The sequence below is a fragment of the Dipodomys merriami genome, unplaced genomic scaffold (genome assembly GCF_024711535.1).
Source record: "Dipodomys merriami isolate MVZ:Mamm:240054 unplaced genomic scaffold, mDipMer1.0.p SCAF_32, whole genome shotgun sequence".
Lineage (NCBI taxonomy): Eukaryota > Metazoa > Chordata > Mammalia > Rodentia > Heteromyidae > Dipodomys > Dipodomys merriami.
In genome coordinates, this window is record NW_027204715.1 from 523,785 (window position 1) to 551,757 (window position 27,973).

At 48.5% G+C, this 27,973-nt stretch overlaps 1 protein-coding gene across 9 annotated transcripts; it reads right to left on the minus strand.

The window, feature by feature from the left end:
- Window positions 1-160: 160 nt before the first annotated feature.
- On the minus strand, window positions 161-27,961 carry Brd9 (bromodomain containing 9). 9 transcript variants are annotated; one of them, XM_070042129.1, is made up of 17 exons: window positions 27,858-27,961; window positions 25,662-25,876; window positions 25,298-25,430; window positions 23,287-23,347; window positions 21,772-21,916; window positions 19,991-20,101; window positions 19,238-19,350; window positions 16,716-16,848; window positions 14,928-15,003; window positions 12,668-12,763; window positions 10,367-10,499; window positions 7,653-7,764; window positions 4,482-4,520; window positions 3,522-3,624; window positions 1,548-1,715; window positions 748-855; window positions 161-651 (listed from the first exon to the last, which is right to left on the minus strand). In XM_070042129.1, exons 1-16 carry the CDS (start codon window positions 27,907-27,909, stop codon window positions 755-757), a joined length of 1,791 nt encoding a protein of 596 aa, XP_069898230.1. In that variant the 5' UTR covers window positions 27,910-27,961; the 3' UTR covers window positions 161-651; window positions 748-754. The 9 variants fall into 9 exon arrangements, with proteins under 9 accessions (XP_069898230.1, XP_069898227.1, XP_069898229.1 ...); XM_070042126.1 differs by having other exon boundaries at window positions 748-867; XM_070042128.1 differs by having other exon boundaries at window positions 19,238-19,353.
- Between the last annotated feature and the right edge of the window lie 12 nt (window positions 27,962-27,973).

Here is a 27,973-nt window from a genome sequence, read left to right on the forward strand (position 1 = left end):
GCCTGGATACTGCCCACTGCCCACAGGGCCCTTCCAGCTACATTCCTCATCCCCTAGGACCGAGCTTACATCTCTATCTCGTCCCTGAAAACTTTTATACTTCCCCAAGAGGGAAAAGGGTACACAGCAATGCAGTGGGCCAGGGAACAACCATACTAAATCCATTTTTAGAAATCTCTTTATTAGGATCTGTGTTTACAGTATTCTGCAAATACAAGCAGGTACCCAGTAAACACATCCAATTACAAAACTCTTTACAGCTCTGAGTACTTCACAATACCTCGCAGTCCGGCTCACAGTTTCCCAGCAGAACATCACCTTCCTCAGGCTCAGCCATCATACCAGAAGAAGAAACTGCCTTACTCAGCCTGCCTGGGCTCCCCATGGGCTCCCGTGCTGATCCTCTATGGTCTGCTGAGAAACGCACTATGCTGGAGATGTGTAGGACTCTGACAGAATGAAGACTGGGCCTCATCTGTGCCCCCACACCAGCAAAGAAGCCTCGATCCACATGCTGGCACTCAGCACAGCTGTGCGATCAGCTGCAGACCCTCTATGTGGTTTTCACTGCTTGGAACTCACAGGACTAAACAGTGCTGCTGTCCCTCCGCGGCTGATGTGACTGCAGACAAGCCACCAACTCCCAGGACACTGCCAAAGGCCAGAGAAGAAAGACAAACGTTTGTCTCAGGAAGAAAAAACTACATGCAAATAAAACTCAGGAAGAAAAAAAAAACCCGGGATTACCTACAAGTTAGTTCCTCGATGAGCCTGCAGGTTCTGGAGACTGGAGGAATTCGTATGGGTCATGGGTGACATCTGGCTGTTCCCCAACACTCAGGCGAGAAGGGCTTCCTGCAGACAGAGCTGTGGTGGACCTCCTGGATAGGAGTGGCCTCACTTTACACCTGACTTTTCAATGTAAGGTGAATGGGACCAAAAACACAAGTCCTTTTGGCTCTGGCCACACCCCTGGAATGTTTTTTCTCTGGAAAAGGTCAGGATTTATTCTGCCTACAGAACGTGGTTCCGTTTTCCCATGGGAGGTAAAGCACTGGAGACTGGTGTAGCTGGGTGGTGACTATGTGCCTCATTCACATGCATCACCAAGAGTAACAACAAAAAGACAGAATGGCAGGACCTGATGTGTTCAAGTGCCTTCAAGGAGCCATGGAGCCAACATCTGTTGCCACACATGGCCAAAACACTCATTCAGGTTCCTGTGCTATGATCTCTCCCTTCTTGAACATAGTCTGATTGTCCCCTAGGAACACTAAAGCATACACACTGGCTAACACACAATCTGGGACAAAAATCTGGAATGGCAGAAGGCCCTGAGGGACAGATCTGGAACAGAAATAGATACTCGAGTTCCACCTGGCTCCAAGGCATGGTTCTGTGCCAACCAGGGGTCCTGGGGCTGGTCAAAGGCCTGCGCGCAAAGCCAAGAGCTTGCAAACTCCTACACCAAGACTGCACTCCCAGACCTGTGGGCCTGACCTACCACCACTCTTGGGCTCCTACCAACAGACCCACTGGCAGCATACCTGGGGGGTGCTGATCTCTTTCAGAGGCATTGGACAGGGAGCTGAGGTTGGATGATGGCCGGGAACCTCCACGCTCCGCCTGTGCCTCATGCAGGTCCTGCAGGAGTCTCGCTGTCTCGTCCAAGTTCAAGTGACCGTCGTCATGATCCAGCTCCTTCTTTACTTTCCCTGCAAATGGGGTTGACAGGATACTGGTGAGGCCCTGTGGGTTGGCCTGCAGCTGGATACACAGCAGAGGAGAGCGGGCTAGGGATGCAAACTCCCAGGGAGTAAGACTCAAGCAAAGTGTCCCACTGAATCTCAGCTTCTTGGTACACACTAGGCTGAGATCTGGGCCAATGAAGTAACAGATGACACTAGCCCCCTGCCTCAAACGAGGAGAGCTGCAGAGCATCCAACAGGGGTCACAGAACAGGCCTTCAACCCTGCTCATGGCTTAGAACCAAGGAGACCCAGCAGGATGTATGTCCTCTCCATCTCAGCAAAGCAAGACCTGAGCCTGAGGGAAGGCACAACTGCCAGGGAGGTCTCCAGAGGCTGACAGATAAACTAGGAGCTCAGGGACATGTCTCTGATGCCCTGTATGCCACCAACTAGGTTTCTGGTGTCAAGCCCTTATAAAGGTACAGCCCCACCAACCCAGACTGATGACAGATCAGCAAGGTGGTAGGTCAATGTGGCCAACTTCAGCAGTCCAGGGGTCTTACACATAGAACTGGGGTCTTAAAAAAAGAATGGGCTGTGGGTAGTAAAGAAAAATTATTTCCATATTTGACCAAAGGAATGTGGATATAAGTCTAAGAATTAATTTATCTAAAGAAAAACAAATCCAAGAATATTACAAACTTCTGAAAACTATAAGAAAACTCCTATGAGTATCAAGAAAGAGAGTAACTGGTGTGCAGCCTGGCGACTGTCCTCAGGAAAGCTGATGCCCCTGAGGGGTTCCATAACCACAGATACAAAACTGTGTGCACAGCCTGGACCACCCAACCTTTGTCCTGGAAGGAGATGCACCAGGCACTGGAGCCTACCTGTGTGACTGCACTGGACACACCCCATGTACCTACTCCCTCTGCTGATTCTATCTCTTGCTGTAACAGATCAAGCCATAAGAATGACAGAGAAGACCAGTACGAGGCTATAAGATTCTATACAGGGTGGGCCTAAAACAGCAGAGATCTTCCCATGTAGCCACACATCGGCTGAAGGGTGCCCGGGGCCAAATATGGTAGCATGTAATTATGATACCACCTACTTGGGGGGCAAGATTGTGACAACTGTGGTTGGAGGCCAACCTAGACAAAAGGTTAGCAAAAATCTCAAAAAATAAGGTAGGCATGGCAGCTCAGACCTGTAATCCTAGCAACACAGGAAACACAAAGAAAGACCATGGTCTAAGGCCAGCCACAGGTCAAAACATGAGACCCTACCTGAAAAATAACTACCAACAAGGGCTTTGGGCATGGCTCAAACAATAGAGTACCTGCACGGTAACCTTGAGACTCTGAGGTCAAACTCCAGTAACCTCCCAACAACAAAAAAACACAAACACTAATGAATTATTTCATACTGTCTCACACACTATGCTTTTTTCCTTGGTGGTACTATGGATAGAACCCAAGGCACTCTACCACTGCTGACCCCCATTCCTAGCCCACCACAGCACCTGTGATACCAGACCGAGCCCAACTTTTCAGCACATAGCTGGACATCTCTAATTCAGCACAGCTGATACTGTTTCCCTGAGACAGTGTCAACTCCCAGGCTGAGGGTTCGGTTCCAAGATGGGTCCCCCTTTCAATCCTCAGAGTCCCACATCACTTTTCTATGCTTCTGACGAGTGTCTGCAAATTGGAGTCCCCATGAGTCCCATTTGCCAGGGCAGCTCTCGGAACATAGGGAAAGCAAACATTTTGCTCTTTCTACATTACACACATCAGCCACATGAGCAAGTACCCAGGCATGACTCACCCAGAGAGCTGAGCATAGAGATGTCCAGAGAGACATCAGAGTAGGATTTCATGGACATGAAATCCAGGACAGAGCCACTGCCATCTCCCAAGGCATCGCCAACCTGTAGGAGTTGAGGTAAGCATTGAGCAACAGTGAAGGTAAGCTATAAATGAAGCAAGGGATAGTTAATGCTAGCTGCAGAAATGACATATAATGTACTAAATTTGAGCCCATCCCTTGTCCTTGAAGCAGCAGTCCACAAGACCCAGGATTTGAGTTCATGAATAGATGCACAAATTCACATTAAACATCAACTCAGACTAGTGTCGCCCTTGGTAACTTTGCTATCTACTTGGAGCAAACCATCCTTTGCTAACTTTGTACAAGATTCACAAGGCATTCTGGGGCTGTGGAAGGGAGCATGCCACAGACAGACACATAGACTCTAATGGGCCCATGACCTTTTTCAGGAGTAATGAGGCATAATTCAAAACCAAGGCTTTCTCTTGCCAGCAAGGACCATTCTGAGAGTAAGCCCGCATTTCTCTAGGGTTCTGGGCTGCTTCTTGCTGCCCAGCTTTTGCCCTCAATCAATGCTCAGGTCTCCAAAATTTCCCAAGGGCCCTCACCCAGTCCCCACCTGATCACCGGAGGCTCAAGGATCACTACTGGTCAGTGGTGACACTGCAGCATGGCCCACGGAATTGCCCACCATGCCAGACCATGCTTGCTACTGGCTCTGAGTAGCTCAAGGATGTGAGTGGCCCAAGGCTGGCCTCATGGGACCACTGTTCTGAAACTCCTGGCACTGTGCTTGGATCAATGTTCTGTAGCATAGAGCTCCCCTCAGGTCACTAAAGCAGAGGTGGTTCCTAAATGGACTGACATGAGGTCATCTTGCCACTCCCTGCAAGGGCTTATGGCCCTCCCCTGAACAAACCTCAGGTTGGGCCTCTATTTCACACTGGAGACACCCACCTTCATCTCATCCACAGGCCTCATGGGAACACTTCTCCTCTGCAAAGGAATGAGGTAAGAGAGCAGTTTTTCCAATGCAGTCTTACATTTCGGGGTATTCCTTCACGCTCTGCACACACACACAGCAACACTGCCCTGTTCACCGCCTCATCACATTTTGCTACGTGCAGGGACTGACTTGGGCTCTCACGACTCTTCCAGCTGGCAGTGAGGCAGGAGAAGCATTTGCTGTGCTAGCTGAATGCCCAGAAGTGCTCCAAGGAAGGTGCCTAGGGGTAAGTGGTGTGGGCAGGAGGATGTGCAAGGCTACACCTGTAGTTGAAGGACAACTTAAGAACACAGGTCCAGCAGTTCAGCTTGGACACAACATGCTGGGGCCATCTTGACAGAGATGGAAACTCCATCCCTGCTGAGGTGGTCATCATTTTCTACAGCAAGCTGGTCCTGGCTCCAACAGGCTATGACCTTAAAAGTGCTCTACTTTTACACACATTCTGCAAAAGAATCCATGACTTTAAGCCAAAACAATATTTGAGATGCCTTTGTGCTGTGATTTTCACCAACTCTTGTTAGAATGTGGCTATCATTTTGTTTCCACATAGAAAAGGCTACTAATTTTACATGCTTTAATGCTGATTATCATTTAATGCTGTCATGCACTTGAAATTATTCAACTCTAGTGCAATATGATCACCTAGAACTCAAGGGTTAGCTGACAGTGCAGTGTCACTTCAGGACCACAGCTAGCAAGTTCCTTCCTGTCTCACTGACAAAGCATAGAAAGACGTGTGCCCAGGGTGGCTTCCCATCTGTTAAGAATCTTCAGCAGGAAGATGGCAACCAGAGCGTGGACTATGCTCACACTAGTAGGAAGGCTTCTGGAGAGACTGCAGGGTCTTTATACTCATCTGTGCATGTATAAAGCAGGCTGAGGCCAGGAGAACCCTGGGAGCCATGAACCAAATTCCTCTCCAAGCCCATGTGGACAGAGCAGAAACTTTCTAGAAAAGTTGGGCCACTCCTCAGCATTAAGACTAAATTAGCTCTGGAGTAAGGGCCATCCTTGATGCTACCTGACAGGATAAGGTGATACCTGGAAGTTTACCTTTTTGTCAAACTAAACATCAATATAATTAAAAAGAAAACAGCTGGGTGCCAGTGGCCCATGCCTATATTCTTAGCTACTCAGGAGGGTGAGATCTGAGGACTGCAGTTCGAAGCCAGACGGATAGGTAAGTCCATGAGACTCTTATCTCCAATATCACAGAAAAAGCCAAAGTGGCACAGTGACTCAAGTGGTACAGCACTACCTTGAGCAAAAAGAGCCTAGGGACAGTACCCAGACCCAGCATTCAAGTCCCAGGACCAGCAACAAAATAAATATATATAAATCTCTCCCATGGTATAACCCATGTTTTCACTGTATTTGATGTTGGTATGTTGTGGAGGGGAAGAGAAAAAACAAATTGTTTAAATAGGGATACAGGTGGACCCATTGCAATGAGATGTACAAGGCGTTAGGTCGAAAAACAAACTTTACAACTTTGGCAGGGGGGGAAGGGTAGGGGGAGATGGGAAAGGATGGTAAGGGGAAACACAGGAGGAGGCAACAATGCTTGATAAGAAATGTACTCATTACCTTGCCCATGTGATTGTAACCCCTCTATATGGTATTTTCACAATTAAAAAAAAAAAAGAGAGAAAACATAAAATCCAACCAGCTTTTACCCAATAGAAAAATACTATAAGCACATACTAAATTTGAAAATTTCTAGCAGCTACACTTAAAATTACATTTGTGTGTATGTGTGTGTGCGTGTGTGTGCATGTGTGTGTGCCAGTACTGGGGCTTGAACAGGGGGTCTTGGGCCTTATGCTCTCAACTTTTTGCCTCATGACTGGCATTCTACCACTTGAGTCATACCTCCAGTTCCAGCTTTTTGTTGATTAAATAGAAGTCTCTCAGACTTGTCTGTCTGGGCTGACTTTGAACTGAGATTCTCAGATCTCAGCCTCCTGAGTTGCTATGTATGAACACCTGGTGCCAGTTTAAAATTCTCTTAATTTGCAGTTATTTGTAACAAATTTTACCCAATATATTGTGAATTTTTTATCTCCAAATTTGTAAGTTTTATCTTTTATTTTATAGACTAATGGTTTATTAGTGTATATATTTTAATTATTATTAAATATTATTAGTGTATATATTTTAATTATATTCACTTCCTAATCACCCATGTTGAGTACATTTTAATTCTAACATATAACTCATGTAAAAAGTGTATATTTCCTGTTTTGTATTTGTTTCCAAAATTCTAAATTCCAGTTTACACTTTGGTCACATCTAAACTCAGGCTAGCCACATTCACATTTCTAAGTGGCCACACATGGCTGGTGGTTGTCTCCTAGACCATCAAGGCTAGATTCCCTATGAAATAAATCCAGAGCTTCTGAACATACCACAGATCAGCGGCAGGCAATGAGCCATCAACAGAGACAGTTCCATAATGTCAGAGAGATGCTGGAGTCACTGAATAAAGCCTTCAATATTACGTATGTGCTCAGGTATTTACCAAAACACGAATACAATGTGAGAGAATAGATCTAAAAAGGACCAAATGGAATTTTAGAGATGAAAGACTAGTATTTTAAATGAAAGTGTCCCAGGCTGTAACTAACAACAGGGTTTAAAAAAGGCAAGAAAATGGTTCTGATGAATCTGAAGTTGAAGCCATAGCAACATAAATTATCTACACAAAAAATGCAAGACAAACAATAAAAGAGAGTAGAGCATTTGTAACATCTGAAATGACATCAAGTGTCTAGCACACCAAAGTCCCAGGGGGCAAATGCTGGGACCACTCCATGTATACATGCTTTTCACCCTCACATCATGCAAAGCTAAGAGCTTACTGTCTGCAAATCTGTGTGGTGAGAAATACCAAAAGGAAGTCCTCAAGACAAAGTAAAATCATGGCAGATGGAAGGGATTTTGATTTATGACTGCTGATGAAAACATGGCAAGCTCTTTGGAAGATAAGCAGCTGTTATAAGCTGGTCACCTAAATACAACCCATTCTAGAAGCCCAGCTGGACTAGTTTGCACAGGAAGCAACACCAAAAATGGGGCCCAGAGCCTGTGCACAAAGACACATGGTATACACAACCCACCTGCTTTAGTTGGAAGAGCATCCTTGAATGATCTCCACCTGTGATCTGATCAAGGAGGTCATCCACCATTTTCTTGCTGTAGCTTCCAGCATCCTTCACAAATTCCTGCAGGCTAGAAGAGGATTATGTGAGAGAATGGGCCTCTAATTTTGAAGTTTTGTTGCCTTCCAGTGACTGAGTTCCTGACTTCAGAGCCTCCATCAGATAATCCTCTACGGATTACCCAGAAAGGGTACTTTTGAAGAACAGAGATTTCCAAAGTGGAATGGCCAAAATTTCTTTAAAAGATCCAGGGAAGTAGTCTTTCTTTTTTTTTTGGTCAGTTGTGGGGCTTGAACTCTGGGCCTGGACGCTGTCCCTCAGCTCTTCAGCTCACTGCTAGCGCTCTACCACTTGAGCTACAGAGCCACTTCCAGTTTTCTGGTGGTTTATTGGAGATAAGAGTTTCACGGACTTTCTTGCCTGGGCTGGCTTTGAACTGTGATCCTCAGATCTCAGCCTCCTGAGTAGTTAGGATGATAGGCAGGAGCCACCGAAGGCAGGGATGGTATACATTCACCGGTACCCAATCCATTAGAGTATAACTCATGCTATCTAACTTCTGTAAGATAGATGTTCAAATACACCAGCTTCAATTTAAAAGTACTGCAGCCTGGAAGTATACAGTGGTGGGTAGGACAGAGGGAAGGGAAAGAGATTCTGTACACACTTTTTGGTTCCACCTTGGTTTTCAAATCCTATGGATACATTAGCTTAAGAACAATTAAGTAAAATCTAATCTAGGTAGGGAACAAACATCTACAACGCCAGGACAAAAGCACCAAGCATAGCCTCCCATGGGCTTTCAGACACAGAACATCACAGAGGAACAAGGAGGGCTGGGCTGGTCATGAAGCCAGTGGACAAGGGAAGCCATTATTGGGAACACTGTGACCAGAGGAAGGCAAAGGCCCAAGTGCCCATCAGTCGACCCTCGCCTGGACCACCAGCTTTGTGTTGCTTCCTGTAGCTGTCAGGCAGTGCCGTGTAGATCTTGGGTTCTGGGAGCACCCACATGGGGAATGCAATGGGATGTAGATGATCTGGGGACAACTTGCCCCTGGGGTCCTGAAGGAGCTGAGCTGAGCACAAATGAAGCTTGGGGACTGTGGCCTGCTGGGCCAGTCTGGGCCCTGAATGCTGGCCCCCCAGCCCTCACTTCTCTACAAAAGAAACTCCTCCATTCTACTTCTTTTTTATACACACACCCCAAATCTGATATTCATTTATTTGATAAAAGGCTAAATAAATTTTGCACACTCTATCTTCGAAAATGAAGTTAGACTCTATGTGCTTATACTTTATACTTACCTTTAAAATGAATTTATACTTTAGCCATAAAAATTACTAGAATTATACAAAGATGACCCCAGAAAACAAAAACTACAAACAAAAAAGTTCTATGGAAATGTATCACTACATTTCTGGCTAAGGATTATTTTAGTCTCTGTTACAAGCTGAATTTTCCACCACCCTACACAGTCTATCGGCTACAGTCCTGACCCAGTGCCTCCGAATGGGAGTGTATTTGAGATAAGTCTTTTCAGTCACTAGGCTGACCCCTGATCTGGCCTGTTGCCCCCACAGTGGCGGTCAGGACAGACGGCACACAGAGGAACACAACATAAGGACAGGGGAGAAGAATGCCAAACCAGGTCCTAGAGACATGCAGCCTCCAGGCCTCCAGCAGGGAGGTCTGTTGGCCAAATCTTGCCTATGGAGCCTTTTCACAGTGGCTCCGGCTGATGAACAAGCCACTGAGAAACATTTCTCAGTGTGAAATAAAACTTAGTGAGCATACACAATTGGACTAAACAGGTAAAAGCACACATTCTCTCTTCTCTTTGTGGTAATACTAGGGCTTAAATTTAGGTCTTATGCTCTTGTTTGGCTTTTTCAACTCAAGGATGGCACATTTCCACTTGGGCCACCTACACTTCAGGCTTTTGGCTGGTTTACTGGAGATATGAGTCTCAGATTTTTTTTCCCCAATCTGGCTTCAAACCTCAGATCTCAATCTCCTGAGCAGCTGGGGGGGTTAGAACCTGTTAGGTGTTGTTTTGAGAGCACTTGGGCTTGAACTCAGTTCATGCTTGCTGGGCAAGCATGCTATTGCTGAGTCCTGCCTTCAGTCTTCTTTTCACACTGGTTATTTTTTACTCACTTTTTGTTGAGGACTGTACCAGGACTACGGTTCCATTTTACACTTCCCTCCACATTGTTAGTTTATTCTGTTGGCATAATAATACCTTGCAAACTTTTTGTCCAGGCTGTTCTTGAACACCATCCTCCCAAGCTCAGGCTCCAATATCGCTGGGAGACTGAGCAGAATATATCCAGCTATTGGTTGACAATCTTGCAAACATTTTGCCCAACTTGGCCTCAAACTATAATCTTCCTGATCTCTACCTCCTCAGTAGCTAAACACGTAATTTTTAGCACACTATGGCCTGGATCATCATAAATGAAGTCCAAGTTAGCCTGAATTACCTCAATTTTAAGACTGGCTTGCAGCCAACCAGAATGGACAGCTGGAAATAATGTGGGAATTCCTACTACACTTCTGCCCCTGCTGCCAGCATTATCTATTGCAGGGCCCTGAACTATTCACTAGGAAATAGTTCACACCACACACCAAGCAAGGGCTCCTGGACACTGCCGTGCACCTGCCTTACCTCAGCGCACATTGCACTCCTGTCTCGTCTCCATAGGCCGAGTACAGCAGCTCCATCTCATCTGATTTCAAGTCACCAAACACGGAGTTGTTCTGCATAGAAAGTGCAGTGCTGGCACTGGAGAGGAAGGTGACTGTGAGAGAACCAGGAGGATGTCAGATCCATACAACCAAGCGGTGTCTCCTTTAGGTGGTTCCCTGGCCCTCCTTTCCTTCCTCGCTGAGTCCCCACTGCGGTCCCTGGCCCTTCTCTGTTCCATCAAGTTTCCACTGCTGAGCTAAGTGCAGCAGTGGAAACTAGGTGACCAGTAGAACCCATTCACTCTGTGGACCAGGGCTGCAGAGCAAGGGCTGCTCATTCATGCTGTAAGGGACATGCCTCCTGGATTAACAATGGGATGAGTTCATGGGATCCTCTCTGGCAAAAGCCATGAGGAGTTGAACCTACATAGGTAGGGTCTGCTCTTGACCCAGGAGATACAACAATGAGTTCACAGTCTGTCTAGGCAGAAAGAGCACCAGGCTCAGTGGCCACAGGAAGAGGCTGGGCAGAGGAAGAACACCAGACTTGGTGACCATGGAGGTGGCTGGGCAGAGGAACAGGTGGACTTTTCCACTTCTTCAGTAATGCCATCATGGACTGTGAGTTCTGTTGCCAGTTGTGTTCTGTACTCGGAAGCAGCATCCTTGGCCTATCCCCATGAGGTGCTATGGTTTATCCTCTCCCTCTAGGTAGCAATACAAATGTCCCCTTGGGACAGAATGGCTTCCATTTAGAAGTACATCAGAGGACAAAGACAAGGACTCAAAAGCAAAGTGAAAAGTTATCAACTGCAGTGAAGGAGAGGCTGAGAAAGCAAGGGTATGGGTAAACTGTGCATTGTGGAAGACTTGATTTAAAAGGAAGCCAAACAGAGAGGATTTTAACAGAGCGGCAGAAAAACACATTCCAGAAAGATGATACCCATAAGCCAAAGTGTGGAGGGAACACCCAGCTATCCAGCGCAAGGAGCTGGTGTTTGTGGTAAAGTCTGGAGGGAACACCCAGCTATCCAGCGCAAGAAAGACGGTTTGTGGCAAAGCTGAAACAAGGATGAGAAGCAGAAGCACTCTCCATGAAGCAGTCAGTGCAGACTCCAAGTTGACCCTCTGAGGGCACAGTGTAGGCAGGAGTCATAGAAAGCAATAGAAAAAAGTAGAAATGAGAGCAGACAGAAATATATCTTGACCTTAAGGAAGATGTTTCTGAAAAAAGGCTTCAAACAGAAAACACAAGGAAAAATCCAAAAGATGAAAATAAATGTGTTCATCAGGATTGTAAAACACTTTGTACCTCAAAAAATTACTAAAAGTTATAGAAGCATACTGAGCACAAACAGCTATTTGTCCCGAAAAGTAAGGAAGACAGCAGTTCTCCCTAAGGCAAACTCATAAAGGAGCACCAGCCTGCTATCCAGTCTTAAATACACACATATATGCAGGTACAGACATACAAACATGTACACACCAAACTAACCCTCCTCATGATATACACACATAATATGCACAAACTAAGCCTCATGCAAAAAACACCCACATCAAAGCAAGATTTATCATGTACATGCACACACACACAAAAACCCCACACCAAAGCAAGCCTTACAATATGCATATACATATTAAAACATTGTATGTAGAAAAGCTTTAGGATGATGTGTGCACAACATACATGCCGAGCACCCAGGGCACACGCTTCAAGTGGATAGAACATGATAGGTCTGCAGCAGGACACTGCAGCTCCTCCTCAGCAACCACCTGCAGGCTCCCACCAGGGCAAGGTGGCCAGTCTTGCCCTGAGGAGAGCCTCAGGAAGCTCAGTCAGCACAGTTGTTACCAAGTGTGACTTTACCTATTACTTTTTTGGTTGTTGGTCATGGGGCTTGAACTCTGGGCTGGAGCGCTGTCCCCTCAGGTCTTCAGCTCAAGGCAAGCGTTCTACCACTTGAGCCACAGTGCCACTTCCAGTTTTCTGGTGATTTACTGGAGATAAGAGTCTCGGACTTTCCTGCCTGGGCTGGCTTTGACCGCGATCCTCAGATCTCAGCCTCCTGAGTAGCTAGGATGGCAGGTGTGAGCCACTGGCGCCTGGCTACCTATTATTTTTAACTAGTCTTAGTTTTAAAATATTAATGTAGAAACAGCAATAAAGCTATGTGAAGAAAATCCTACAGGAAGGAGCTGTTTCACCACTCCATTATCAGCAGAGTCTTGGCTGCCTTTCAGTTCCGTTCCCATGGGCTCCCTCTCTGGTTACCACACTCACCTTTATTTCTTCTTTCATCTTTGAAGCCCAGCGTGGTGAAGCCTGGGAGCAGCTTACTGGAGAGTGAGCTCAGATCCACAGGGTGTGTCTCTTCCTCTGTGGGAAGATGTAGGGCGATGTGAGCAGGTGGGACCTAACCCCACTACAGCACAATGGACTGAAAGGGTGGATGGGGAGAGACCTAACTCTACAGTGACCACCTAAAAATAAATTTATGGGACTGACTACGTTTCAGTTCCATCTTACAACTACCCCAGACAATACAGTGAATGAAATTAAAATTCATGTCTGTTGACCATGACACCAGAAATACTTTTAGCATTTTGAAATTGCTCACTCAGCACCTCCACGAAATCTCCCTTTCCATGTTACTATAACAAAAAAGTGGCCCCTCCACTCACTTAGCTGATGGCCCACTAACTGTACCAGACTACCATGCAAACAATACTCAAGGATCAGAACAGTTCCTCCTCACTTCTGACTAGAACATCAAACTCCTAAGTGTCGATCACCTCGTCTCATCTCTCATGGAAAACACGGCCATTCCGACAGTCAGAATTTATGCACACACATCTCAGCACACACTGAGAAAACGAAACACCCCTGCTGAGTAGAGGAACAACACTAGAACAGAGACCAATGGAGGGAGCTGATAGGAAGAACTGCACAGAGGGCACAAAGGAGGACACCAGACATGGAAGCTGTGGAAGGGACTAGCATGAGGTCTGAGTGTGCTCACAATAGGAGGTGATGGCCCAATGTGCACTCACGCTAGGAGGGGACAGCCCCATGTACACTCACACTAGATGTCTCCATGTACACTCACACTAGGAGGACATGGCCCCATGTGCACTCACACTAGGAGGAGATGTCCCCATGTGCACTCACTCTAGGAGGACATGGCCCCATGTGCACTCACACTAGGAGGACATGGCCCCATGTGCACTCACACTAGGAGATGTCTCCATGTGCACTCACACTAGGAGGAGATGTCTCCTGTGCACTCACACTAGGAGGACATGGCCCCATGTGCACTCACACTAGGAGGAGATGTCTCCCTGTGCACTCACACTAGGAGGACATGGCCCCATGTGCACTCACACTAGGAGATGTCCCCATGTGCACTCACACTAGGAGGAGGTGTCTCCATGTGCACTCACACTAGGAGGAGATGTCTCCATGTGCACTCACACTAGGAGGAGATGTCTCCATGTGCACTCACACTAGGAGGAGATGTCTCCATGTGCACTCACACTAGGGGAACATGGCCTCATGTGCACTCACACTAGGAGGAGATGGCCCCATGTGCACTCACACTAGGAGGACATGGCCCCATGTGCACTCACACTAGGAGGAGATGTCTCCATGTGCACTCACACTAGGAGGACATGGCCCCATGTGTACTCACACTAGGAGGACATGGCCCCATGTGCACTCACACTAGGAGGAGATATCTCCATGTGCACTCACTCTAGGAGGAGATGTCTCCATGTGCACTCACACTAGGGGGACATGGCCCCATGTGCACTCACACTAGGAGGAGATGTCTCCATGTGCACTCACACTAGGAGGAGATGTCTCCATGTGCACTCATACTAGGAGGAAATATCTCCATGTACACTCACACTAGGAGGAGATGTCTCCATGTGCACTCACACTAGGGGGACATGGTCCCATGTGCACTCACACTAGGAGGACATGGCCCCATGTGCACTCACTCTAGGAGGACATGACCCCATGTGCACTCACACTAGGGGGACATGGCTTCATGTGCACTCACACTAGGAGGACATGGCCCCATGTGTACTCACACTAGGAGGACATGGCCCCATGTGCACTCTAGGAGGAGATGTCTCCATGTGCACTCACACTAGGGGGACATGGCCCCATGTGCACTCACTCTAGGACAGGATATCTCCACATTATTCACACCTCCACCAGACCTTCCAGAAATACTGGCGAATCTTCCTTCTATAACAACTGAGCTTCAACAAAGCGCCCAAGCTAGCACTCTAGCTGCTGGTAAAGTGATATAAACACAACTCAGGTGGCTGATGCCACTCCAAGAACCTGACAGGCCTGGCTGCCACCTACTCTTGACAATATCTACTGGCTTACTCTGTACATGGACATGTGCAGAAACAGGAAGCTGGGCAGCAGTGTCGCTGTCCTGTGTACACAAAACTCGTGCCCTTTGTTACATGCACAGAGCTCAGAGGACTATGTGGCAGCAGACAGACAAGCCCTGCAGGGCACTCACCATCGGCATCTGGCTCAGCTGCATTCACCACGCTGTAGAGCAGGCTCCCATCTGCCAGCTTCTTCAGGTAGCCCATCTGCAAGCAGGTAACATCTGAGTATTGTTCCACAAGGGAACTGTGGCCTTCTACTGGAGCACAAATGATGTGTTAACCAGAGAGAAGGCTTTAGCTTGGGTAAATCCAAAGGCCACAAGGCCACAATTCTTCCAGGAACAAACAGCAGAGATTCTCTCTCATATGTCCTCTGGAGTCAAGGACTGACCAGCTTGCAAGTGAAAACACCTATTTATATCTATTAAAAAAAGAAGTCTCAAGTTCCTTGTGACCCTTTCGAAAGAGGGTACTTTTCAAGCAAACACTCTGACCTAGATGTAATTAAAAGTTTATATTTGTACAAAATGAGGAAAAGCAAGCATTGTACCAGCGTCTGATGATTTGCAGCCTCCATCTAAAGCACATAGAAATTAGTTGTACTCAACACTCACCACCCAACAACTTGTTCTGTCAAAAGCTATCAGAAGACTCAGGCAGACAAGACACTAATGTGCTGACATGTACTGTGTTGTGGGGTAGGGGACATAGCTATACAGGGACAGATGACACCTGAGCACAGGAGGAAGAGGTGGGTAGGGTGTAGGAAGTGGGGAGGGGAAATCTGGCACAACAGAGAAGTGGGCTTGTGGAGTTGGATGCAGGTGAATGGGACAGAGGGTTGGTAGAGGGCAGGGTTTTCAGCAAATGCAAACATGAGTAGAAGCCACAGGAGTACAAGTACGTGTACACACACATGTGTACTTCCTGGTAACATGAGTGTGGCTAAAGGTTTCTGCCCAGAAGCCCCAAGAATACTTGGTGTGCAGACACATGTGTAACCTGGCTCTACCTGAGAGTGCTTCAGATTCACTGAGAGTGGGGGGTCTGTTTCTAAACAAGGTTCTTCATTAAAGGAGCCAGAGTTCACTGGAAAAAGAGCTGAGTCCAGGAAAAGGAAAAAAAGAAGGAAACTCCATGGCTTACAGACATGAAAGGTATTAAACAGACTGAGGGCAACAGTTAAGGCCAGCAGCCAGGTTGTGGGCCAGCTGGAGAACAGTCCTCAGCACTGCCCAGGAGCAGAACTGCCGTGTGGGCACAGATGACTCAGACTTCTAGTAGGCATATTCAAAAAAGAAAGGCAGCCAGACACAGTGGTTCACACCTTTAATTCCAGCCACTGAGGAGGTGGCAAGCAAGAGAATCAAGTCAAGGTTTGAGATCTCATCTCAACAAGCAAGGTGTGGTAATATGCACCTGTCACCCCAGGTATGAAGGAGCACAGGAAGGAAGGGGAGGGGTAGGCAGGAAGATCTAAGGTCAGCCCAGCAAAGACAGGAGATGAAAATCTACCTAGAAAAAAAAAGTAAAAAAAGGGCTGGGGAAAAAAACAAAGAAACCAAAGAAGCAACATATTTCAAGTGGTAGATCAACAACCTAGCAAGCAGAAGTGAGTTCAAATCATAGTACCACTACCAAAAAGAGGAGGAAAAAAAATAGGCAAAAATGAACCTTCAAGTTTTGTAGCTGTTTCTGTGGTGCTAGAACCTGAAACTCACTAATGCTAGGCAAGCAACTCTACCATTAAGCCACACCCTCACCTACTTTAGTAGAGAGTTTGGCCTGGACTACTCTAGCATAAAGGGTGGCACGGGGTCCCCATGGTGCTCATGATGAAGACCTGTGTCTGGCTGTGAGGACACACTGGAGTTTGAGGCTGGGGCTCTCCTTAGTGGCAGAACCACGTGCACTACCTTGCTGCCAGGGAGGGAGCGGCTGATCCTGTCGCGAGCCTCATCGGCGGCGTGCTCCACGAGGGCCAGCACGTGCTCCTCTGCAGTGCTGTCTGTCAAGCTGCAGGCATTCCCTTCAGGCTCGAACATGCAGCTGCAAGCAGGTATATCAAACATCACTACAAGCACAGCCTGCCCCGTTTAGTCAGAACCTAACCTAGCCTCTGCTGAGGTGCCTCTCACAGAGGCTGGCTGGGCAGTGAGGGGTAAAGCTTAACCTCCCTTTCACATTCTAACCACAGCAAGATCAAATGCTGTCATCATAGTGAAAAGCACAAGCCAAGCAGACCTGTGCTTTGTATGTCTCAGTTAAACACTGTTATCTTAGGAACAGCAACAGAAATAAAGAAGGAAATGCCATGGCTTATAGATATGAAAGGTATTAGACTGAGAGCTACAGTTACCAGCAGCCAGGTTGTGGGCCAGTTGGAGAACGGTCCTCTACACTGCCCAGGAGAAGCAGCACAAAGGACTGGCTAGATCAGTGGATGGCCTGGGCTCCCCTGGAGGAGTTGCCACCCTCCATGGTGCCAGCTTCTCTCTAGACCCTCTCTGGGCATGGGTCTACTGGCAAAGGGATGCTGCAGCAGGAGCAGAGCCTGCTGGGAGGATGCGCTGCTCTATTACAGTATGCTGCGAAGCCAGGACAGGAACATGCTATTGTGAGTTGTTGTCAAGGCTCCTCAGGGGAGGGCAGACCATCAGCACGACCCTTAACTAACTACTGCTTCTGATGCTGGGGGCCTCTCATATTTGGGACGGACACACACACACACACACACACACACACACACACACACACCACTGCACACACACACACACACACACACACCACTGCACACACACACACACACACACACACACACACACACACACACACACACACACACACACACACACACACACACACACACACACACACACACACACACACACACACACACCACTGCAACTCTTTGCCACCGTATCCTAAAAACTCTCAACTCCACAAACCAAGTGGACCATTGTCCAGCACCCAGACTATTGCCCAGCAAGACTCAATGGACAGACTCTGTCCTCCAGGTGGAGGACTGAGAGACCAGAGGGACAACATGAAGTTCAGTGGCATATGTGGAACTTCATGAAGAAACGCATTCTCCTCTCTCTCAACTTCATGCAACCCCAGGCCATAAGGCATGACCTGGACTCAGCTATCTTGTTTACTGCTAAAGTGAAGTATGGAGAGTAAACAGAATAGTCCTCTTCCATCTTCTACATGGCACCCTATCACTCCTTCTGTGAGTGACAGAGTGAGCCCACCAGCAGCTCAAAACAGTCAGAGCAGCCACACAACCTTGGGAAAGTGGAGTTATGTAACTGACCAGGATTTCATCAAAGAGCTTTCAAATCAACTCCTGAAACTCTGTGCAGTTCAGATACTAACAACAACAAAAAGTTAAATAAAATAGAAGAAATGATTTAAGAAAAAAATATAGGTACTGGTAGCTCACACCTGTAATCCTAGCTACTCAGGAGGCTGATATCTGAGGATCATGGGTTCAAGCTCAGGCTGTACAGAAAAGTCCATGAGACTTATTTTCAATTAACCAGCAAAAAGCTAGAAGTAGAGGTATGTGGTACATGGTATTCTCAAGTGGCAGAACATCAATCTTGAGCATAAAAGCTAAGCAAGAATACAAAGTCCTATATTCAAGTTCCAGTACCAGCAATGAATAAAACAAATAAAAAACCCTCAGCTACTGAAGGGACTTCACTTCTGTTTCAAGAACTAGCCTCTATGAAACAGGGTAGACCGGAAGCCCCAGGCTGTTACCTATAAAAAGGAGTAGGGGCTCCTGAAGGCTTCTACCAGTTATGGCCTGAAGAATGGGGAGCTGTTCAGAAGTGTCCACACATTCTTAATGCTGATCTCTGGGCTGCTCTTCCCTCTAGTGCTGAAAAGGCCAACTCAGGCATTGTGTCTCCTGAGTGTGGGTGCCAAATGGGCCACAAACTTCCTGTACCCTGGACAGAGAAGAGCTGGAGGGGGGCAAGAAGGCTCTCACAGATGCTCTGCATTGGGGGGGGGCTAACAAACACTAGCAAACGGCACTTACATACAGCGAAGATCAGATGCTCTCACAGATGCTGTGCACTGAGGAAGGGGTTAACAGACACTAGCAAACGGCACTTATACACAGCAAAGACCAGCTAATGGCCAGAGGGTTGTCTTGATGCTCTTGTGCCCCAGATCCATCAGTACACAAGCTTCTAGGGACAGTGAAAGGAGATGGCAGGAACTTTCCTGTGGTATCTGGAGTCTGCAGATACCTATGATAACAGTGCTGACATCACCTATGCAACCCTCACCTCAGAGTAGGCAAGAAAGGACAGCCACTTCCCTCTCTCACTGTAGGTTTGGAAAGGCCTTCAGCCCAGTGACACCAGGCTCCTCTGCCTCCTCAGTGCACGCTGTCCTCCTGGTGGCTGCCATAGAGCCTTACCTGATGACTTCTCTACTCGGCTTTTTGGATTTCTTGGCAGTCTCTACTTGCACTGGGACAACCTCGGGGACAGTCTCCTCAACTGCTGTGTCTTCACTGCCCAAGAGAGCGGCCTGCTGAGAAAAATCCATGTCCTGCATAAACGACATGCTGCGCTTCAAAGCTAACAGCCGCTCCTAGAATCAGAAAGGACAGAGCAGCAGGAGTTTACCTCTCCCTCACAGCCACAGCACCGTGACGATGGATGGCATGAGATGGCCACAGCCTCACCTGGCCTAACCACTACCAGGCACTGCAGCGGGAGTGGCTGAGGGTGCTCAGTACCCAGAGGTATAGCCCAGAGCTGGTGGAGGGGTGTGATGGGGGCAGAGGAGCACAGCAAGTGGCCCTGATCTGCAGGAGACACATGCAGCCTGGCTCATAGCAGCAATCTGGAAAGCCAAGGAGGATAGGTATGTGCCGCCAAAGCTCAGCGAGGCCACCACACAAAGCAAACCCATAAAGCTGCTGGCTGTGATCCAGCAAGACTGACCCAGATCATGACCATCCACCAACCCTACAGGAGACATCCAGCTACATTGCATCCCGCAGCAGGAGGGCTGATGCCTGGAGGAGAGGGTGGCCTACAGCAGGGGTCAGCACCAGGGTCAGCGTGGCAGATGGATGGAGCATGTCGTTCTCTGTGAGCCTAAGAGTCACAGAAAGTTAGAACAGAGCTCTGGTTCTCTGGCTCACTGTTAGTGGTTTCCTTACTTTGCTCATCATCTTAAAGCCCGCATGCAGGATCTTCTTGGCTAACTTGTAGTACACAGTGTCTGGTCTATTGTAGGTCATTGCATTATCACACATCAGTTTGAAATCTGCCTGAGAAGGAGAAACAGAGAATCCATCAAGCCTTGAGGAGACATACACACAACAGGGTCTCAGTTCTTGTCAAAATGGGCCAAAAGGGAAGGGCTGAATTTTGAGTAGAAACCAATTAAACTTGCTAACTTTGAACTAAAGTAATTTTTAAGAACTCAGAGAGGTTTTCATAGGTCTTTATTTACATGAAAAGTTTTCCAGTGAGAGCTGGTCAGTCTCTAACTTTCTTTTGAGTGTAATACATTTATTAGGAGAAATGAATACATTCTGTGCTTCCTTCTTTCTTCCAGTCCCCTCTCTCTCTTTGGAAGGAACTAAGATAAATGTCTAACGCAACTTGTCTGGTTCCTTTAAGTAAGGGTAGGCACAAAGTGGTCTCTTTTTCACAGAAAAGAAACTGAAAATTCTGTTTATAAATAGTTGTCTTTGTGAATTAGAAAAATAATCTCCCTCAAATAAAGATGGCCTTACGGAAGAATTTGTCACAAAAGGAAATTATTTAGAAAGTTAATGTTGTAATATCCTACCCAATTCCTCAGCACATGCTCCCCTAGATGAGCTCTGTGTGACTGAAGTCAGCCCCGCTGTTGACAGCAGGCTGCAGTATGCATCCACCAGCACTGGGCCAGCACCAGTGGGCTGGGCCAAGCCTAGGAAGCTTGTCCCTCTCTAGTTATGTATGTAGTGGTGTGGATGCTGTTTACCTCATAACTCCATTGCTTGGAGAGGGCTCACAAGGGGGTCCACAGCTTGGACCAGATAGGATTGGGGTGTGAATTAGAAAACTAGATTATGGCCTTACCAGTCCATCCTAAAAAGTGCCTCTCTCCTTTGATATACTGTGGTTTTGAATCAGTGAGTAAGAATAGAAAAGTTAAGCTTTACCAGTCACTCAGCCTGGAGAAAGCAGCCTGATGCTCCTTTCTATACACCAATGCCAATGTTAACAAGCATTACTTCATCTTCTCCCCTGTTCCTAACTCATCCAGCCAGAACAAAGAAGCAGAGTGCAAAATACTCAAGAGAGGTAACAATATTAAACACCAAGACTCAGCTAAACATTAGGAAAATCATAGACATTCTTTGATATCTATTCTCAAGCCAGGACATATCATTGCCTGGAAGAAGTTCTGTCTATGCCCGCACAGACACTTCAAAAAGGGAAAGAAACAAGCTGGATACCAGTAGCTCATGTCTGTAATCCTAACTACTTGAGAGGCTGCGATCTGAGGATAACCGTTCAAAGCCAGCCCAGGCAAATAAATCCAAGAGATTCTTAGGTCCAATTAACCTGAAAAAAGCTGGAACTAGAGGTATGACTTAAGTGGTAGAACTCCAACTTTTAGCTGAAAAAGCCAAGCAAGACTGCAAAAGGCCTCGAGTCCAAGTTCCAAAACTGGCACATAAAAAAAAAAACTAACCAATCAAACCATATTTGTACATTTATAATAGCACAAAGCATGTAGTCTAGCTTCTAGACTACAAAATACTATCATAAATCAGGACAACCAATCTACCTTACATTGTTTTGTGAACCATTGCCTAAACACAAAATCATCTTCCAAGAATGTTTTCAACTGGAAACAACCCCAAGAGAGCCAAGTGTTTACCACCCATGCCCACACCAACAGATTTGCAACAATTATTTTGGAAAAATAAAACTGAGTTACCTTAAATTCTGTCACTGACTTGTATTCATTAGCTGCAATCTTGTCTTTCATTGTTCCAAAGTCCATTGGGTGTTTTATTATCATTGAATACCCAGGAGCAATTGCATCGGTGACAGGAAATGCAAAAAACCCATGAGGATCTTTTCTGAAAGCAAAAACATCTTTGAAGTGGAAAGATTCTAAAATCTAGATTCCTAAATCATACAAAACTCTTTACAGTCAAAATTTGATATAACTAATCAACTTTTAAATTTGCTTTTTTTTGGTGTGTGGCAGTACTCAGGGTCTGAACTCAGACCCTTGTACTTGCTAGGTGGGCATTCCACTTGAGTCATGCCCCCATTCCTTTCTCTCATTAATTGTTCATCTAGGGTCTAATCTTTTTGCCCAGGATGATCCTTAAACTACAACTGTCCTATCTTTACCCTCCAGCTGTAGCTGGAGTCTGAAGTGCCAGTATTGTACCCAGTTATTGTGACAGAATCTCATTAACTTTTTGCCAGGGCTGGCCTTTGACCTTGATTTTCCTTCTCTGCCTCCTAAGTAGCTAAGGTTATATGCATAAACTACTGTGCACAGTTCTAAATTTGCTTCTTAAAAATAAAAAATAGTTGGGCACTGGGTGATTCATACTTGTAATCTTTAGCTACTCAGGAGACTGAGATGTGAGGATAATAGTTCAAAGCCTGACCAAGTAGAAAAGTCTGTGAGACTTTTATCTTCAATTGGCTGATAAAAAGTTGGAAGTGGATCTGTGGCCCAAGTGGTAAAACACCACCTTGAAAGAAAAAGCTAAGTGTCTAGGCCCTGAATTTAAGCTCCAGTATTCCCCATCTTCCCCCCTTCTCTGCCTTACAAAAGTAAAAAATAAGACAAACATGATGGTGTACACTTTTATCTCAGGTAGTTAGGAGGCCGGAGGGGCTTGATTTGAGGCCAGCCCCAAAGTTAGATTCTATCACAAATACAAGAGAAAAAGAAAGTAATTGGGAGTATAGCTCCAAGTCTCAGAGTATTACTTAGCAAGCCTGAGGCCTTGAGTTCAATCCTCAGTATCACAAAAAAATTGTAATTTTAATGCATTTTAAAGTTGTGATAGGAATTTTGAATACAATAAAAAATATGCTACAACCAGTGCCTCAGCTCCATCCCTGACATGCAAGTCCAGTAGAAATCCTGGTCCAGCTGCACTCTGGCGTAAGTGCTGTCCTTTACTTGCAGTTTGCCCACCCTTAGAGGAGCTGGGAATGTCTACAGAGGTGGGTGTCTGTAAGCTGGGGGATACTTGGGGTCCAGACTTCTAGAGGTTGATGTGTGCACAGGGGGAAGACACGGGGGTTCAGACTTCTAGAGGTGGATGTGTGCACAGGTGGAGGACATGCGGCTTAGACTTCTAGAGGATGTGATAACGACAGGTGGAGGAAACTTGGGGTTGAGATTTCTGGAGGTGGTAGGTGTGTACACAGGTGGAGGATATGAAGTTCAGACTCCTAGAGGAAGATGGGATTGAATTACCTCTGGAGCTGGCGCAGGAAGTGCTGCAGGAGCTGCTGCATGGGTGTGCTCTCATTTTCAGCTGCCAGTTAAAAAGAAAAGCCAAGAACATAGCGTCAAATGCAAAGACTGGTTCTCTTCCTCCAAAAGCTTCAACGTCATCTGTTTGGAGCTCACGGCCTTTAAAGCTTAAGTGACAATTGTCTTTGGCTCCTATCAGCTCAGCATATCTCAAGACTCCAGAAGCTGGCCACATAAAGCTACTGCCCACCAAGCTGCTTTCAGCCCCCAATATGCTTTAGACAAGATAGGAGGAAACAAAAATATGACAGAGCTGGTCCTGGATTTCTTGGTTATTTTTTTTACCAGACTCCTCCTCTGCAAACCAGGGATGAACATGCGCAAGAGGGAGGGACTTATAAGGCTGTTTGTCAACTGCGTCTCTGGTCCACAGTTGGCAATCATGGCCTTCCCGATTGATCACCCCAAATTAACTCCTGAGGTCACTGGGGCTGTGCTGGGTGTACAGAACATAATATGTAGATAAGGCCAACCAATGAGCAATGATGCTGGCTTGCAGACTCCTGTTCACTGTCTGCCCTGATATAACCAACAACATGCCCAGTAACTATCATGGCTCTCCACAGCAGCAACCTCTGGTTACTACATGGCCACTAACCTCAGGGTGTTCTACTTGGAATAGGCAAATAACTCCAAATTTTAGAGTAAAAATTGGCAAACCGAAGCTAGGAAAATAGTCTAGATGATGCAGGCCTTGTATCATTGGTCTCTCTAGCATGTGCAGTTTTGCTCCTTTTTTGAGGTATGGAAGAGCGTTTAAACCACTCTTCATGAGTTAAAGAAAATCTCTGTAACTGGTTTACCCCTGCTTTAGGTGAGGCAGAAACTTCAAGTCCAGGGGACACTACCATAGGCCCTGAGAAAGTCCAGGGAGTTACACCACAGCAGTGAGCTACACTGGGCAGTGAGCTACACGGGGCAGTGAGCTACATGCTGCAGTGAACTACACAGAGCAGTGAGATACACTAGGCAGTGAGTTACACTGCAGCAGTGAGCTACGTTGCAGTAGTGAGCTACTCCAGGCAGGGCATAGCCCCACCTCCTAAAGACTGCAACATACAGTAATACCATTAGCTGACCTTTGAAAATGGAAGATGGTTTTCATCAAGGAAAAAAATCCTGAAAAGAAAAATGGCCATAGAGACTCAAAGGGCATGGGGATTCTGGAACTCTCTATCATGTGGTTCCTGATGGCTTGAATAACTAATTCCAGCACTGATTTCTCTTTGTCCTCTTTTCTGAAGTTCAAAGTCTCAATACTCAGTTACCTCAGTTTCCCTGTCATCTGCAAACCAGAGGATGCTGCAAGTCATAAGGAGACACACTTACCCAAGTGCAAAGCCCCAGGAATAGAATTCCATGCAGAAACTGGGGCCAGCAAATCCAAAAGGCAAAACTTCCAGCTGAAATGCCATTCCTGGCAGACACTGCCCAGGATGAAAATATACTGACGACCTCCAGCCTCATTTACTGCAGCCTGTAGTGGGTGGGTCACTTTAGGTGATACCAGGCCTCCCAGGTGAACCTGGCAGTCCCTTCTTCCCAAGAGAACTATCTGTGTTTCCACTGGTGTACTTGCCTCTGGTTACTACATGACCACTGACCTCAGAGTGTTCTACTTGGAATAGGCAAATAACCCCAAATTTTAGACCAAAAATTGGCAAACTGAAGCTAGGAAAATAGTCTAGATGATGCAGGCCTTGTATCATTGATCTCTCTAGCATGTGCAGTTTTGCTTTTTTGAGGTCTTGAAGAGCATTTAAACCACTCTTCATGAGTTAAAAACAATCTCTGTAACTGGGTAACCCCTGCTTTAGGTAAGGCAGAAACTTCAAGTCCAGAGAACACTACAACAGGTCTTGAGAAAATGTCAGTCCTCAAGGACAAGACTGTGGTACCACCACAGGTCAGACAATGCACTGACTAGGGTATTTAAGGGGCAGAGCCTTGCCTGGCTGTGTCCGGCATGCTCTCACGGGCCGATCTGGGGGTGGCTCCACTTCCACCTTCTTTCCTGGGTCAAAGGCATCAGCCTCTCCTTCTGAGTCGCAGTGTTCCTTCTCCCGCTTCCGCCTCTTCTCTTCCTGTGAGGGTCAGAGGCCAAAAGGTGGTGGGCTCACACAGGCCAATGCTGCATGAGCTGCATACTTCTGTCTTGTCCAAAGGGAAGCCTTTTTCCAGGGAATTAATCAAGACCCACCACAAGGGTCTGCTAAGAAGGGATGTCTGAAGATACCAGAATTATACAACTGGCCCCAGCTTTCCGAAGGTTCATGGTCATGTTCTGAGGGCTCACTGGCTACAACAGTCCTTACCTTCCGCTTCCTCCTTTCCTCATCATCGAGGTGCTTTTCCTTCTCAGACTTCTTCTTCTTTTTCTTCTTCTTTTCTCTGTGTCTTTCTCGCTCATGGTCTGACCTGTCGTCATAGTAGCTGGAGTCATGGCCAGATCCTGAGAGCTCAGTCACTTCGCTTCCGCCCACCTTTAGTACCAGCTTCAGAGGCTTCTCCAGTGGTGTGTCTGCATAATCTACACACAAATCCTGGGGTCAGCCTGGACTTGAGCAAACTACTTGAATTGCCCGTCCCCTATGACCACCATAGGGGAGAAACCCAGATCCAAGAGTGGGGGACGGGCCTTACCAAGATGCTCCACAGGGAGCCCCTGAAGCTTGAAAAGATGGGACATGGAGTGTCAGGTCCTACTTCTGTCCCCTCCCTTCCAAATACATCCTCCTCACCTGAGTACCAAGGCTGTTCCTGGGTTCTCCCTCCCAGGACCCCATCACCCCTCCTGAGCGCCCTTCCTTTGGCTCCAACTGCAAGTCCTCCTGAACTGATGGCAGGAAGACAGGACCCAGGCAGGGCAGGCATGACGGGACCCAAGGAACGTAGCCCTGTGAGCTGGTCCCCAGCTTCCTTCCATCTGCCACCCTCCACTCCCAGGGACCTCTCCCAAGACCCCTGGGCATGGCCTCAGTGTCCTCTCTCCCAGGAACCCTGTCCCCTCATCCCAGCCTCAGTGTCCCCTCTCCCCGTCCCCTCAGCCTGGCCTCTCTGTCCCCTCCCCGTCCCCTCAGCCCAGCCTCGGCATCCCCTCTCCCCATCCCCTCAGCCTGGCCTCTCTGTCCCCTCCCCGTCCCCTCAGCCCGGCCTCGGCGTCCCCTCTCCCCGTCCCCTCAGCCTGGCCTCTCTGTCCCCTCCCCGTCCCCTCAGCCCGGCCTTGGCGTCCCCTCTCCCTGTCCCCTCAGCCTGGCCTCGGCGTCCCCTCAGCCCGGCCTCTCTGTCCCCTCCCCGTCCCCTCAGCCCGGCCTCTCTGTCCCCTCCCCGTCCCCTCGGCCAGGCCTCAGGTCCCCTCAGCCCGGCCTCAGTGTCCCCTCAGCCCGGCCTCAGTGTCCCCTCAGCCCGGCCTCAGTGTCCCCTCAGCCCGGCCTCTCGGTCCTCTCCCCGTCCCCTCAGCCCGGCCTCTCGGTCCCCTCCCCGTCCCTCAGCCCGGCCTCTCGGTCCCCTCCCCGTCCCCTCAGCCCGGCCTCTCGGTCCCCTCCCCGTCCCCTCAGCCCGGCCTCTCGGTCCTCTCCCCGTCCCTCAGCCCGGCCTCGGCGTCCCCTCCCCGTCCCTCAGCCCGGCCTCTCGGTCCTCTCCCCGTCCCTCAGCCCGGCCTCTCGGTCCTCTCCCCGTCCCCTCAGCCCGGCCTCTCGGTCCTCTCCCCGTCCCCTCAGCCCGGCCTCTCGGTCCTCTCCCCGTCCCTCAGCCCGGCCTCTCGGTCCTCTCCCCGTCCCCTCAGCCCGGCCTCTCGGTCCTCTCCCCGTCCCTCAGCCCGGCCTCTCGGTCCTCTCCCCGTCCCCTCAGCCCGGCCTCTCGGTCCTCTCCCCGTCCCCTCAGCCCGGCCTCTCGGTCCTCTCCCCGTCCCCTCAGCCCGGCCTCTCGGTCCTCTCCCCGTCCCCTCAGCCCGGCCTCGGCGTCCCCTCCCCGTCCCCTCAGCCCGGCCTCTCGGTCCTCTCCCCGTCCCTCAGCCCGGCCTCTCGGTCCCCTCCCCGTCCCTCAGCCCGGCCTCTCGGTCCTCTCCCCGTCCCCTCAGCCCGGCCTCTCGGTCCTCTCCCCGTCCCTCAGCCCGGCCTCTCGGTCCTCTCCCCGTCCCTCAGCCCGGCCTCTCGGTCCTCTCCCCGTCCCTCAGCCCGGCCTCTCGGTCCCCTCCCCGTCCCCTCAGCCCGGCCTCTCGGTCCCCTCCCCGTCCCTCAGCCCGGCCTCTCGGTCCCCTCCCCGTCCCTCAGCCCGGCCTCTCGGTCCTCTCCCCGTCCCCTCAGCCCGGCCTCGGCGTCCCCTCCCCGTCCCTCAGCCCGGCCTCTCGGTCCTCTCCCCGTCCCCTCAGCCCGGCCTCTCGGTCCTCTCCCCGTCCCCTCAGCCCGGCCTCTCGGTCCTCTCCCCGTCCCTCAGCCCGGCCTCGGCGTCCCCTCCCCGTCCCCTCAGCCCGGCCTCGGCGTCCCCTGCTCTCGCCGGCCCGAGCGACGCACCTTCGTAGGACGAGCGCCACTCGGCCTTGTGCTTTTTGTGCTTCTTGCCCATGGCCGCGGCGGATTGGCGGCAGCGCGGCCGCCTGAGGCCCGGCCTGCGCCGCCGGAAGTGGCTC